The sequence below is a fragment of the Piliocolobus tephrosceles genome, chromosome 5, assembly GCF_002776525.5.
Source record: "Piliocolobus tephrosceles isolate RC106 chromosome 5, ASM277652v3, whole genome shotgun sequence".
Taxonomy (NCBI): domain Eukaryota; kingdom Metazoa; phylum Chordata; class Mammalia; order Primates; family Cercopithecidae; genus Piliocolobus; species Piliocolobus tephrosceles.
In genome coordinates, this window is record NC_045438.1 from 97,117,149 (window position 1) to 97,133,122 (window position 15,974).

General features: G+C 39.3%; 1 protein-coding gene across 2 annotated transcripts; it reads left to right on the forward strand.

Moving 5' to 3' along the window:
* Nucleotides 1-5,775: 5,775 nt before the first annotated feature.
* Nucleotides 5,776-11,637, forward strand: LOC111547456 (cytochrome c oxidase subunit 7A2, mitochondrial). 2 transcript variants are annotated; one of them, XM_023219256.3, is made up of 4 exons: nucleotides 5,776-6,063; nucleotides 8,486-8,575; nucleotides 9,362-9,446; nucleotides 11,439-11,636. In XM_023219256.3, exons 1-4 carry the CDS (start codon nucleotides 6,046-6,048, stop codon nucleotides 11,495-11,497), a joined length of 252 nt encoding a protein of 83 aa, XP_023075024.3. In that variant the 5' UTR covers nucleotides 5,776-6,045; the 3' UTR covers nucleotides 11,498-11,636. The 2 variants fall into 2 exon arrangements, with proteins under 2 accessions (XP_023075024.3, XP_031791483.1); XM_031935623.1 differs by lacking the exon at nucleotides 9,362-9,446 and having other exon boundaries at nucleotides 5,892-6,063; nucleotides 11,439-11,637.
* The last annotated feature ends 4,337 nt before the right edge of the window (nucleotides 11,638-15,974 follow it).

Consider the following 15,974-nt stretch of genomic DNA (forward strand, 5'->3'; position numbering starts at 1 on the left):
CCCTTATCTGTTCCTTAGTCTCCTTTGTATATTCCTTAATTATGCTAACCATATAAAATGTTGGGAGTTCTTTGAGATTGTGTTCTATGCCTTTAAGTTACACATTCTCCCTGAACAATCTTAAGTACCTTATTATTTCTGTTGTCTTTACACTGACTGACTTCTCTATCTTTTCTTGTGCCTTGACATCTGTCTTGAGCTCTGGATTTTTTATTATTAATCTCTCGAGAAATGAAGGTTAGTAGTGAATTAACCTAAGTTAATAAGGCCCAAGCAGCAATCATTCCACACAAGCCTGGGTTTAATAAGGTCAAAACAGGAATAATCTCACACCAATCTGAGATTTACATTCCTCGTTATTGTGAATGGTATAGCCAACCACCTTGAGGTAAGCCAGAGACCCTAGCTCTCTTCTCCAGCTGCCCAATCACTGTGTTGTGTTGAGTTTTGAATGTTCTTCCTTTTAGTTGGGTCTCTCATCCCTCCCCTTATCTACATCTCTCTTGATTATTTAGTTTAGGTTTTCCTTCCTCCTTGGATTACTATGAGAGCTTTCTGACAGACTCTCTGACCCTAATAACTCATGTCCAATCCAGCCTTTCATTACTAGAATGATCTTGAAATAGAGCTCTGATTTTAACAGTTTGCTATTTGAACCTCTAAGTAGCCCTTCAGGATGTTTAATTCATCCCTGAAATCAGCCTTCCACTATTACCTCAATTCTTCATTTGTTCTGCAAACCAAACCATTTGCAATTCCCCAAGACACCTGGCCACCCTGTCTTCTTTGCCTTTGCAAATGTTACAGCTTTTGCCTAGATTTTTCTTCTTACCCAACCTTTCCTCCCATCATAGTTTTTGAGTTATTTTAACAGCCACCCAATGATGATGAATACTATTATCTCCATTTTAAAGATAAGAGAAACTGAGGTATAAATAGATTATGTATCTTGCCTTCAGTCATGTCATTACCACTAAATGGCAGATTCAGGATCTGTCTGACTTTCAAGTTCTTAACAACAGTATTTTTTTTTTCTCTTTTCACTCCATCTAGGCCTCTGTTTTAAGTTCCTGCAGCACATCAATGCTTGATTCCAAATTCAGATTGTTAATCATGTTCTTGTCCCAAGTCTGGAATGACTTTTAATTTCTGCTCCATTTATTCTACCAGACCTTGCCAAAATTGTCTTTTTTTTTTTTTTTTTTTTGAGACAGAGTCTCACTGTGTCACCAGGCCAGAGTGCAGTGGCGCGATCTCGGCTCATTGCAACCTCCACCTCCAGAGTTCAAGCGATTCTCCTGCCTCAGCTTCCCGAGTATCTGGGACTACAGGCTAATTTTTGTATTTTTAGTAGAGACAGGGTTTCACCATGTTGGCCAGGATGGTCTCGATCTCTTGACTTGTGATCCGCCCACCTCGGCCTCCCAAAGTGCTGGGATTACGGGGGTGAGGCTGTAATCCGCGCCCAGCCCCAAATTTACAACCATAGCCCACTACTTTCTTTGAATTTCCCATACAGCTTTTGTTGTACCAGTTACTTGGAGAGTCATTTATGTCTGCATCAAATTTACTGTTATGTTGATATTCCTAATTAGATTATATTCTCCAGAAGGTCAGAGACTTTAAAACAATATTCCCTTGAGTGTATTACAAAGCGTTACATTCATAGTAGGTAGCTGGTAGATTATTGTTCAGTGGAGAGTGGCTCATGTTCATGTTGATGAAAATAGTCAAACTCTATAAAATGTTTTAAGAGATTTATTCTGAGCCAAATATGAGTGACCATGGCCTGTGACACAGCCTTCAGGAGATCCTGGGAACATGTGCCCAGGGTGGTTGGGATACAGCTTGGTTTTATATATTTTTGGGAGGCATGAGACATCAATCAAATACATTTAAGAAATACATTGGTTTGGTTCAGAAAGGCGGGGCAACTCAAAACGGGGGGGGGGGGGGGGGGACTTCCAGGCTATAGGTAGATTTAAACATTTTCTGGTTGGCAGCTGGTTGAGTTTATCTGGAATCAACAGAAAAGAAATATTTAGGTTAAGATAAAGGATTAAGTTTTATTGTGCAGACGAAACTCTCAGATAGCAGACTGCAGAGAGAGCAGGTTATAAAATGTGTCTTACCAGACTTAAAAGAATGCCTGGCTCTTAGTTGATTATCTCCTGGATCTGGAAAGGAAGGAAAGAAGACACAGGGGAAAGGGGATTCTCTATAGAATGTGGATTTTTCCCACAAGAAACTTTGCAGGGCAATTTCAAGATTTGGCAGAGAAACATGTTTTGGGGTAAAACATTTTGATTTTCTTCCTTGTTATGCCAGTCAGATGGGAAAGTAAGTCATAATATACAGGGTTAAATAAAACCCATCTGATGAGAATTTGTGGTTTGTAGGGCAGGACTCCCCAGACCCCTTAGATAGGAATTTGGGCAAGATTAAAAAAAAAAATCAGAGCTTAGTCCTCATTTATGAAATTGTTTATCATAAGGACTTTAGAGTTAGAGAAAAAGATCATTAGGAGTTAGTCCAACTACTTAAGTTTAATGATGAAAAGACTGAGGCTTGCAATTAGATGAAGTATTTAATAATTAACTAATACAGCAACTAAGACAGCAACTGTTTCCTGATTTCCAAAGGTGACTCATATTGTGATAAAGTATGGAATTATATTGAAATTTATCTTTTACCTAACCAGTATTTTGTAACATTAAAGTTCACATGAAACTGTTCTATATTTTTATAAAATTGGAAGTGGATTAGGCATGGTTCTAGAATTAACAGATGTGTGTACGCACACACATCCAAATCACAGAAAACTATTCTGGCTTCCCTCTGTTTTTGTTATTTATAGATTCTATAGGCAGGATCATAGGGTTATCTTGTCTGCTTTTTAAAAAATGATTGGGTAACTGTGCTTTGGTAATTTTGCATCAGTAATTATGAGATATTTTCACTTAGTACTTTCGCATCTGATGTCCATCTTACTGACAAGACTTAAACCATGACCTACGTCAGGTTTCCCACATATTTCCCACATATTCCCCCTGCCAATTCTGTCATACTGTTACAAAACCCTCTGGAGTAAGTATTTTCCAAAGGAACCATTTTCTAATTTTCTAACATTACAAAAGAGCAAGGATAAAAGAACCCCAAACTGATGTTTTGGAAGCAATCTATTTTGAAAGTAACTTCTGGTTCAGAGGATGAATTTTAACAAGTGGTAATGTTTCTAGTGTGCCTGGGAAGATCCAGTAAAGTTTGTTAGGTACTCAGGCAAATTTCAGTCATTTGTATGTCAGGATAATCACAACTTACAGAAAAGGAGCAAGGCGATAATGAATGAGGAACCCTGGGACTGAAAACATTTGGAGGGAGTACAAGTACTAAGACATGTTTTGAATTTTTATACTCAATAATCCATTCTTTTGTGCAGGATACAGTTCATTCATTTAACCAATGTATATTAAACATTTTCTTTGTGCCAATTACTATTCTAGATGCCAGGGATACATGAGTAAACACAACCGAGTTTAGAGCAGAGTCATATGATCCCACTTAAGTTCTTAAAAGAATCATTGCTGTGTGGAAGATAGTGGAAGAGTGGAAACAGGGAAACCCGTTAAAAAGGCTTTTGACATAATCGGAACAAGAGATGATGATGGCTTGGCCAGTAGTAGTAGTAGTGTTGGAGATAATGAGAAGTGGTTCAATTCAGATTATATTTTGAAGGTGCAGCCAATGGAAATTTTAAATAAATTGATTTATAGAGTATGACAGAAAACAAAGTTTAAGACTTGAAATAAGGAAAATTGCAGAGGACAAAGTTTGGGAATAAGGAGTGGAAAGTAGAATTCAGTTTTGTTTGTAAGTTTGAGATGCACGTTAGCCATCTAGGTGGAGATGTCTTAAGTTAATGGGAAAGGCCAAGCAGGAGATAGGTGAGAGTTGTCAGCACATGAATAGTTTTTCTTTCCTAAAAAAATTCTTTTTCTTCATACAATCTACAGGAAGTGGGAGTAGTAGTTCAATGTTAGATGAAATCACAAAAGGGATGAATGTAGAAAAAAGGTGAGAAACTGAAATTTTAGAGGTTAAGAGGACAAGGATCCAGGAAAGGAAACTAAAAGGAGCAGCCGCTAAAACAGGAGAACCACTGAAGGAGTACTAAGGAAGCCACTTTAAGACCATGCTTCAAACTGTCATATTCTTTCTTACATGTATGCTTTACCTCCAAATTGAAAAGTAAAAGTATATGGTGAGGGACAGATTAGCTATGTTAAATGCTGCTAATAGACGGAGAAGGTGAAAATTGAGTCTCACAATGTATTTAGCAACCTGGAAGCTATTGGTGATTCTAAACAAAAGCAGTAAAAGCCTGCCCAAAATGGGACCAGAAAAAGCTTAGGAGGAGGAGAAGGAGAGACAAGTGTAAAGAAGTCTATAGGATGGTAATGGAAATCAAAGGAGTTTTTTTGTTTGCTTTTAATATGGGAACGTGTTAATAGATGGAATGATCCAGTAAAGGGGGAAATTGTACTGAATAACATGAATATAATAATCTGTGTCTACTTTAGGATCTATTTAATGCGAATTCATGGCTTTTTGGACAGAGTCATAAGCTTCTTAGATCTGTCACCCAATGTAATTAATTCATGTATTGGTTAGTGAATACTCCCTTTAGCAGTGCTAGCGGATTGGTAAGAAATCCACATAATCTCTGTGCTTGAGAAATTTACAATCTAGAGTTGGCTAACTGGAGAAAACATAAGAGAGTACATACAATTAACAAATTCAGGTTATGGACAATGTATTTAAACCCCCACGCCCTAGCTATTGGCACGTGGTAATTTTGTCCAGAGTTTTGGTTACATGCATAATCCAGAGGGGTGTAGAAAATCAGGTCCTTTCAGTCGCAATCTAAGGAAGACATGAATTGGGGTGTTTATAAGCCTTGGTGAGGAAGAGAATTTTAACTGGGACTGGTAACTTGGTGGGCCCACTGACATACAGTAGATTGTGAAGAAGAAAACCCCAAGGATTACAAAGAATAGTTTTAATATTACTAATTTTTATCATTTGCTGAGCCTATGGGTTTCTTATTTGAAATGGCAATCAAATAATTTGTAAGAGTTTGTAGAAAGGTGGAAAGATTATTGTAATACAGGGTAGATATTTGCGTTTGTACACACTTGAGGGTAAGCACAAGAAATAAACACTTATAATGGGGATTACTTAAGCGAAATGGATGACACCAACAGCCTTTCTGTACAAGTAATTGCTGTGCTTAACTCCAGTAATGAATGTAGTGCCCTGCTGGATCTGGGACAGCAAGACTTTTGAGTCCAGATGCGCCATCTCATTTCTTGTCCCCCAACGTTTCCTCAGAAGCGAGCGAGGCGCTTCCACAATATGGGGACACTGTGGAAGAGCTTCTTGCTTGGGGAGTTCTGCAGCAGTCGAAGGTACAAGATAAAAATTGTTACCTCGACATAGCTCTTACAGCATATTCTCAACACAAGGAACAGTAATGTCCCGCAGCAATTCCTTCGGTGGAAAAAAACTATCCGTGTTTTGTATTTTATGAGGCCTCACAGGTGTATTTCGACCAACCCAGTCTTTGTTCACTTTCTAGCGGCTTAAAGTTTGCCCAGTTTTACGCCTTCTCGCTCAAAACAGACACTAGCTTTCTTTGATAGCCTGGTCCCACAATGACTTCATCTAAGCTTATTACATTCGTCTCACAAATCGTTTGCTTTTTCCCCAGCCTTAGCTCCAGGGACCAGCCGACTGAACTTCCTCGAAAACGTCAGGAACGAGATCACGGAATTGAGATGGCGAACCGGCTAGAGCGGATAGGGCCGTACTGCCGCTCTAGTTTTTCTTTTGCTCTCTATGGTTAGGAGCGCAAGGGTCTCTTCGGCCCGGAAAGATTTACGTTCCCGAATGCTTACGCAAGTCTCAGAGGTAGTTCCGGTTCCGGCGTGGCCATTTTAGTTGCTGGTGTTAAGTTGTGGTGGTTGCTGGTCAGTAACAGCCAAGATGCTGCGGAATCTGCTGGTGAGGAGCTTCTCGTCTTGCATTCATGATGGGGGCGAGGGAGTGGAGAGAAGGCTGAGGCACCATGACAGAAAACCCTCACCTGGGAGGGGTGCAGAAGGCGGCTAATGAAGTCACCTTGATTTGTGTCCTTTTCCCCTGACCTTACTTTCCTTTCAGTCTATTCCTCTCGCCCCAGGCCGTTTCTGGGTAGATGTAAGGAGTGTAGAGGCTGGGGAAGTGACCAGAGACTTGTGGGTTAGACCCATCTTGGGTTCTTAGGCACCACCCCTAACCCTGTCGGTCACTGATGAGGTTAGTAGCTCCGATCTGAGTAAAACCAAGGACCAGGTGGGGAATGTCTGACACCCGGAAGCATCAAGCAGAAAGGTGTTCTTCTGGTACTGAAAGGCTTTAAGTTTCAATGGTTTTGAGCTTTGCGAGCTTGAGAAGGCAGCTTAAAAACCAAGCCATTCATTTTGGGTGGAACTTTAGGAATAGTCATGGCTGAAGTGCAGCGTTACTTCCGTCAGGCTATTATTGTGCATTGTCCTTCACCCCTCCACCGACTTTGAGCATGTGAAATATTTCCCCAAATTTTGAAAAAGAAAAAAATGCGACAATGATTATTTTATCTTTTAAATTATTTAATGAAGTTTTGCTTCATTAAAATCCTCAATGTAATTTATTTTTAAAAATCGAGAGCACATTTGTTTCATTATTTAATTCAACTGGATATTTAATGCAAGTCTCTTTAAAAGATGTGTACCCTATTTAAATTTTTTTAGGAAAAACGTAATGAAAGAAGCATTTTAATTGAGAAGGAATCATGCCAGTCTATTTGCTGTCAAATAATAGGTTTTTTTTTTTTTTTTTTTTTTTTTTTTTGAGGCATAGTCTCACTCTGTTGCCCAGGCTGGAGTGCCGTGGCACGATCTCGGTCACTGCAATTTCCATCTCCCAGGTTCGAGCGATTTTCCTGCCTCAGCATCCCAACTAACTGGGATTACAGGCGCTCGCCACCAAGCCCGACTAATTTTTGTATTATTAATAGAGACAGGGTTTCACCATGTTGGCCAGGCTGGTCTCGAATCCTTGACCTCAAGTGATCCGCCCACCTCAGCCTCCCAAAGCGCTGGTATTACAGGCCTGTGCCACCGCGCCCGGCCCTTTTTTTTTTTTTTTTTTGAGCGGAGTTTCTTCTTGTGGCCCAGGCTGGAGTGCAGTGGCGTAGTTTGGGCTCACTGCAACTTGCACCTCCTGGGTTCAAGCCATTCTCCTGCCTCAGCCTCCTTAGTAGCTAGAATTACAGACGCATGCCACCAGGCCTGGCTCATTTTTGTATTTTTAATAGAGATGAGGTTTCACCATGTTGGCCAGCCGGGTCTCAAACTCCTTACCTCAGGTGATCCACACACCTCGGACTCCCAAAGTGCTGGGATTATAGGCGTGAGCCACCGCGCCTGGCCAAGTAATAGATTTTTTCTTTTCTTTTTTTTTTTTTTTTTGAGATGGAGTTTCACTCCTTTTGCCCAGGCTGTAGTGTGCAGTGGGGCGATCTTGGCTCACCGCACCCTCTGCCTCCCGGGTTGAAGTGGATTCTCCTGCCTCAGCCTCCCGAGTAGCTGGGATTACAGGCATCTGCCACCGTGCCCGGCTAATTTTGTATTTTTAGTAGAGACAGGGTTTCTCCATGTTGCTCAGGCTGCTCTTGGACTCCAGATCTCAGGTGATCCGCCCACCTAGTAATAGATTTTTTTTGTATTTTGAAACGGAGTTTCGGTCTTGTTGCCCAAGCTGGAGTGCAATGGCCTGATCTCGGCTCACCACAACCTCCGCCTCTCAGGTTCAAGCGGTTCTCCTGCCTCAGCCTCCCAAGTACCTGGGATTACAGGCATGTGCCACCACGCCCGGCTAATTTTGTATTTTTAGTAGAGACAGGGTTTCTAATGTTGATCAGGCTGGTCTTGAACTCCTGATCTCAGGTGATCCGCCCGCCCCTGCTTCCCAAAGTGCTGGGATTACAGGCGTGAGCCACCACGCCCAGCAGATGTTTGATAATATGGTAGTATATTATGAAAATGTTTGAGCTTAGTGTATTTTGGTTAAGCACTATTTTTGTAATATGTGTATGTCAATATGTTTGCATCAAAGATTATAAAATGTTACTGGTTCTGTTCAGGTAAAGATCATGATTTTATTTTTTGGTTAGAATCTGTATGAATTGCTTCTTGAGTATGTTGTTTGGAGACTGCAGAATGTAATTCGAAGGCCAGAGGATGGATGACAAATTGAAAAGCCTGGATGCTCTTCCATGACTTTGCTACTGACAAATCAGATATGCTTCAAGTCTCAATTTACTTTTTCTATAATATGAAGGACTGAAAATGGTTTTGAAGGTTTCTTTAGGCTGTAAGTCTGTTTAATAATATTTTCATTTTAGGCTCTCCGTCAGATTGGACAGAGAACCATAAGCACAACTTCCCGCAGGCATTTTAAAAATAAAGTTCCAGAGAAACAAAAACTGTTCCAGGTACTGAAGTATTTTATAGGAGCTTGTTACTTGTAATAATTAGATTACCAAAAGGTAGAGTGAGGATAAACAAGTATGTGTATAAATTAGATCATATGACAATATAAACATTACAAAATAAGTCAAGGACATGTGCCGTACTGCTAATAGTGGTTGTCTCTTGGGGAAAGACCTGGTGGAGCAGAGCAATTTACCTTTATAAGTAGTTTGATTATAAGTGATTTTTGTTTTATTATGGTTTCTAGCTTTTCCCAAATAAAACTTCAAGTGATTAAAAATAGTTGTATCATATATACATAAAAATAAATACTTTACTGGACAGATGTACTAAATAGCTACTTTATGCTGGATTAAATGCTAGGGATATAATTTAGGGTTATAAACCAAAATCCCTTCCCCACTTTTTAGGGAAAAAAAGGTTCCTATGACTAAATCTAATGTGTGGCAATTATTGATTCTTTTATATTTCAGTTATATTAAAGTTGTTGAGATCAGTGTGTATGTTTTATAGCTTTAATGTTTATGTATTCTTTGGAAAGACCATCATTAATGGATCTCAAATTAACGGTAAAAGAAACATGCTGACTTTTACGAGTTCTTATTTTAAAAGTAGTACGAGTAGAGACAGAATAAAGAAAATTGTAGGTCTTTTAAATTTTAATACTTAAAATACTTTAATTCTAGGGACTTAAGGAGCTATATCATTTTATATGCCTGTTCTTTTGAAACTTAGTTGGAAATGAGTGAGGCATCTATTATTGTCTTTTTTTTCTTTTTTTAATCTAGGAGGATGATGAAATTCCACTGTATCTAAAGGGTGGGATAGCTGATGTCCTCCTGTATAGAGCCACCATGGTTCTTACAATTGGTGGTAAGGCCTTTGGAATGTTTGAAGGTTTATAGAAAAGTAATAGTAATGATAACTGATAACTTTATTGCTTTTGTTATGCCAGTATTTTAATGCAGGCAGTCTGTCTCCAGAATTTGATATCTTACTATGTGTCATAATGATTCAAGAGGATGACTGATACATACTGTATAAGAGCATTTTGATGTCTTATTTTGGAAACGGAGTTTTGCTCTTGTTACCCAGGCTGGATTGCAATGGTGTGATCTCAGCTCACTGCGACCTCTCCTTCCCAAGTTCAAGCGATTCTCCTGCCTCAGCCTCCCGAGTAGCTGGGATTACAGGCATGCGCCACCCCGCCTGGCTAATTTTGTGGTTTTAGTAGAGATGGAGTTTCTCCATGTTGGTCAGGTTGGTCTGGAACTCGCGACCTCAGGTGATCTGCCCTCTACGGCCTCCCAAAGTGCTGGGATTACAGGCATGAGCCACTGCACCTGGCCTTAATAAAAAAATAACACCAATAAGATTTGATGATTATCTTGTGATAGAGTTGGCTTTCTGAGTACCATTGATGGTAGTGAAGGCTATAGTTCAGTCAAAAACATCCATTATATCCCACCTCTTATAGCAAGGGCTTTAAAACATTTTGACTGTGATGCAAAATAAAAGCACACTTTGCATCTAAACTCTGTACAGATATATTTATGACAAACAAAATTTGGATGGAACAATACTTTTACTGGAAGGTAAAGAGAAGGGAATCTATATTTGAGTGATTATTTTGTACCCATAATATTCATAGGAATGCCACATACTTGGATTTCTGTAAATCTTGCATGAAGTCTGTAATATGTCTTCATTTTAAAGATGAGGAAACTATGTTAATTACCTGTTTGGGAAACTCTGCTCTCACATCACAGCAATCAACATGGAAGACCTCTGTTGCCAAATGTGTGGGGGTTTTTCCCTACACGCCATGTAATGGACACCAGCTAGGTGTCCTCCAATTCAGTTTCCACGCTCTCTACTGTGAGATAGCATCAGATTCCACAGGGTGATGGCAGAAGACTGTTTCCTCCTTCCCACCAGTTACAAGTTTGGGTCTCTGGAACTTCTTACTGACTGACTTTAAGTTGGGGTTCCCACAATCCCCTCACTGGGGGAACACATTTACCAGTTTATTATAAAAGGTATTATAGGCCGGGTGTGGTGGCTCACGCCTGTAATCCCAGCACTTTGGGAGGCTGAGGCTGGCAGATCACCTGAGGTCAGGAGTTCAAGACTAGCCAGGCCCACATGGTGAAGCCCTGTCTCTACTAAAAACACAAAAATGACCTGGGTGTGGTGGCACACACTAGTAATCCCAGCTACTCGTGAAGCTGAGGCAGGAAGATTGCTTTAACCGGTAGGCAGAGGTTGCAGTGAGCTGAGATTGTGCCGCTGCACTCCAGCCTAGGCAACAGAGGGAGACTCTGCCTCAAAAAAAAAAAAAGATAAAGTCCTAAATTCCTTTTGGCCAATGTGACCATTTCTTAGACATTCTGGTAAATAGTTTTTAAAATGAAATTCCAGTTATCAGCCATTTTTTACATTACATTTGATTACTTTAAAATTATATCACTCTTCCTTTTTTTACATTCACTTTAGGGAAGGCTTGCATATTTTGAAGTCATTTTTTTCTTTGGAATTTGAATCATCCTTAATCATCCTTAGCATTTCTCAGGCAATTTTGGGTTAATATGGAAATAACGTTTGTATATGTGCTTAATCTTATTTTTAAAAATTTTTGCATTTTATGTTGACAAACATATTATTGTGCCATACTTTGTTAAAACTACATTAAATATATTTTACATATATTTATTTAAAATTTTGCCAACACCTATCAAAATACTTTTTTGTGTTCTAATTAAGGTAGTCTTAATGCAAACTTACAACTTTTAAACTGGAATATTAAATTTATACGCTTAGATCTCAGAATTTCTGGTTAGGTTCTTTTTTGGTTTGTATTTTTAGGAACAGCATATGCCATGTATCAGCTGGCTGTGGCTGCATTTCCCAAGAAGCAGGAGTGACTTCAATCATCCCAGCAATCACTTGGTTCAGTTTCATTCCGCTCTCTATGGACCAGTAATCTGATAACCGAGCTCTTCTCTGGGGATCAATATTTATTGACTTGTAGTAACTGCCGCAAATAAAGCAGTCTTTACCATGCTTTGTCTGATTTTATCATTTTTATGCCAATAATTTCAACTTTTGGTCAGCCTTGTAAATCTTAGGTAAGGATCAACGAAATGATTCTTTTGCCACAAAACTTGTATAAAGCAACATTATTGTGATATTATTTTAGTGAAATTTTACTTTTAACAGCCCAAAATTAGAGTCTCAATTTCTGCCTCAACTTAACATTTGAATGCATATTGCTTTTCCCCCCTACCTACTCCAGTATATCTTGGAATATGCTAGAACCTGGGAATAGTGGAAGCATGTTATCTTTGGCTCCTGGGGTCTACATTTCTTTCTTTTTTCTTTTTTTCTCTCTCAGCTATGTGAGAGTATGCTTAAATACTGGATATATCCCACAGCTTAGAATTAGGCTTTAGTAGAATGATTTTGTAAAATATTTCAGTATTTGTTTTTTCTACACTCAGAGTGGGTTCAGGTAGGTTTCTGTCATCAGGAACCAACCAAAGCAGGATAGTTACTGGGCTCCCCAGCTATCATACCATCTAATGGACCCAAAACTCTTATTTACCCTAAACAGTAGTTAGGTGCTTAATAAATGGTAGCCATTATTGGCTTCTCATAATAGGAATGGTTCAAAAAGGTTTACGTAGGGAACACAAAATGCAGATAAATACAGAGAGTGTAAGAATCATAAAAAGAATTACAATGCTGGTCTAGGCAGTTTGCTTCAGGGTTTGCAGAACCCTTCCTGCTTTGAGAGAACTATGCATGGAATTGGAAATTTCATAGACTTCAAGTTTGGGACTCCCTTTTCCTGGATCCTGGTGTGCATCCATGTGGAGAGTAGCATCTTGTGAACCACTTCAGGACTTTTCTTCTATATATATGGAGATCGGTGGCTCACGCCTGTAATCTCAGAACTCTGGGAGGTCGAGGCGGGTGGATCACGAGGTCAGGAGATCGAGACCATCCTGGCTAACACGGTGAAACCCCGTCTCTACTAAAAATTAGCCAGGTACAGTGGCGGGCGCCTGTAGTCCCAGCTAGTTAGGAGGCTGAGGCAGGAGAATGGCATGAACCCGGGAAGCGGAGCTTGCAGTGAGCCGAGATTGCGCCCCTGCACTCCAACCTGGGTGATATACCGAGACCGCGTTTCAAAAAAAAAGATACAGAGTGCCTACTGTGTACTACCGTTTACGGTTTTAGGTGCCTAGGAATCATTGGTGAACAAAGGCAGATTCCTCCTCTCATGGAGTTTATGTTGTAGAAAGGGGTGGTAGGAAAGACAGTTTAAAAATAAATTGCACTGTTGGTTAAAAGATAAGTTCTATGGAAAAAGACCAAAGGGGAGAACTGACATGGGTGTGGATGGTTGGTTGCAGTATTAAAGTTAGGGTAGGCTTCAACAGGAAGGTCAGATTATTTTGAGACATCCGAAAGTGAACTGGTCAGAAACAGTCATCCCTCTGTGTTAGAAATTGGTTCTGGGACCTCCCACGGATATGAAAATTTGTGAATGCCTAAGCCTTTTATATAAAATGGTGTAGTGTTTGCATATAACCTATGCACATCCTCCTGTATATTTTAAATATCCTAGGTTTGTTATAATACCTGATGCAGGATAAATGCTATGTAAATATACTGAATTGTTTTGGGGATAAGGACCAATAAGAAAGTGTGTATGTGTTCAATACAGATTCAGCCGTTTATTTTTTGCCAAATATTTTCAAGCTGTTGGTTGAATCCACAGATGCGGAACCCATGGATATGGTGGGCCAACTGTATATGGGCAAAAGGCACTCTAGGAAAAGGAAACAGCTTAGAGCAAATGTCCTAAGGTGCCTGGCATGTTCAAAGAACAGAAAGGCAAGAGTAGATACCACTCAGTGGGAGAGGGAGAGGAAGTTAGTAGAGTGTGGGCCACATCAAGTAGGGCCTTGTAGGTTATTTTAAGGACTTTGGCTTTTGAGTGACATGGAGAGCCCTCCTAGAGTTTCTCAATGAAGAGTAGACTTACATGTTTTAAAGAGAACTAGCCTGGTTGTTGTGATAAAACAGACCATAGGGGGCAGTAGCAGAAACAGGCAGATCCTTTAAGATGCTTACTGCAGCAACTTAGATGAGAGGTGATGAAGGCTAAGAGCAGCTGTTAGCCATGAAAATGATGGAAAGTGTTCAAATTATGAGCAGAGGAGGATCTTTATCATTCACTTAAACCTTACCTTTCCTCATCCATCCATCCCACAATTTCTTATTGAGTATGAGAGTCTACTTTGTATAAAGCACTGTGGTAGGCTCAGAGAATACAGCTGTGAAATAGATGAGCAAACTCCTTCATGGGGCTTACATTCTAGTCGCTGGAGATAGAAAACAAATAATTCATAAGCCTGATACTGCCCTACAGTGGGAACTGCAGATCAACAGGTTAGTCTATTAGGAGGAATAGTGCAGTGGAAGCTAGAAAAGGGCTGAGTAAAGTTACATTTGAACTGAGACCAGAAGAAAAGAAGGAGCCAGCTAATAGTGAGAAGAAAAGCATTCCAAGGAATGGGAAGAGGAAACTGCTTTGCAGAGATGAATTGCAGAAAGAGGACAAGTGTTGTGGAGCATAGGGAGCTGGAGAAAGTAGCAGTTGTTCTCTCTTCCACAGTAATTAACACAACAAATGGTCATGCCACTACACACAGGGTCTAGATAGATTTGTTTTCTGGTTTCATAATATGCAACACGATCTCATAACCATAATATTGATTTAGCAAGAATCCCAAATATAAATTAATGTAGACAATCTATCTCAGGCAGTTATCGTTACTATTATTAGTAAGAACTGGAAGCTGAGAACATACAGAGATCAAATACACAATTACATTTGAACTAGAACTCAAACCTAGATATGTCTTATTCTGAAGCCTGTTGTTTATCTGTTTTGTACCATGTTACTTCCTAAATGCAGAAAAAAGAAAAAAAAAAATACTTAGGATAATTTTACTTGTTGCTTTCCCCACAAACTTTATTCCTTTTGAATATTGTTATATTCATGGTTATGTTTGATGAATTAGCATCATAAGAATTGGCAATTTTTAAATTTTGCTCTTCTCTCAGACTCCTGTGAGTCTGGCTTTGTATCTACTCCAGTTGCCTATTTCTATTGAAATTACAGTTTTACAGCTGCTATTTACTATCTGAAAAAAAAACAAAAAACAAAACAAAAAAAACCCCACCAGCTTCTACAAGTCAAGGATACATTGAAAGACTCATCTTATTAATGAGGAAAACCAATAAAAACCTAAGACATTTTCTACATTTTAATCTCAGTATAATATACTGGAGGGAAAAAAGGATTAAATGTTCACAATTACATTGCTTGGAAACTAGAAAACTGCCTACTGAAATGGTAATTGTAAGCCAGGCACGGTGGCACGTGCCTGTAATCCCAGCTACTTGGAAGCGGGAGAAGGGAGAATGGCTCGAGCCCAGTAGTTGGAATCCAGCCTGGGCAACATAATGAGACTCTCTTTCTCTCAAAAAAAAAAAAAAAAAAAAAAAGAAACGATAGAAACGGTAATTTTAAGGCATACAGGAAGTCAGTTAAAGGAAGGGAAATACATAACATTAGATATTGCAGACTTAGTGCCAGAATATATGCATGTATGTATGTATGTAAATTTGGATTTGAGTGTTGATTTCTAATTATCAATGTTCCATTAGTATAATGTAAGATGAGCTATTTCTTGAATTCTGAAATTATGCCAGATCTTTATTGAGCTCTTGGAGGAGGCCATCATCTTCCCTCTGGGAGCTGCTAAAAATATTCTCTAGCATTATTTCGGTGGCTAAAAGCTGGTATCCTTGATTGGCCTTGTTTTTTCTCTTTCCAGTCCATTTTACCCCAGTGAATGCACTTAACTAGAACAGCCTATGACCATTAACATTTGGATGCTCTCCCTACAGTGCTTTTTCCTAAAATAGTACCTGCTTTGGGAAATCAGTATGCAGTGAACCATCTTGACTGTTTTGGTCACAAAGACATATCTTTGTGACCAAAACAGTTGATCATTTCCCCATCTTAATTCTATCCTAATGATCGTTAAAATGATTTCAAAAAGTTTTCTTTCCACTTTAGTTGGACCATACAACAAAGGAACTGACCAGGAAGTCCTAGTCAAGGGTGGAGCCTGGAGTCTCTTTTTTGTTCACCTCTGTCCATATTTATCAAAAAAAGTCTGGAAAAAAGCAACAGACAGAATCCCTTTACAGAATTGAAAGACAAAAGCAAACAAAACAAAACAAAGAGATGCATTTCTCAAGAAGTAATTTCAAACATGAGTTTCTCAAGACTTGAAAGAGTCCCTATGTTCATTTCCC

Excerpts from the sequence above, each read along its gene's own strand:
- LOC111547456 (XM_023219256.3), top strand. Across the intron at positions 8,576-9,361 it reads AGAAACAAAAACTGTTCCAG|GAGGATGATGAAATTCCACT; the intron begins GTACTGAAGTAT and ends TTTTTAATCTAG. Across the intron at positions 9,447-11,438 it reads CATGGTTCTTACAATTGGTG|GAACAGCATATGCCATGTAT; the intron begins GTAAGGCCTTTG and ends TTGTATTTTTAG.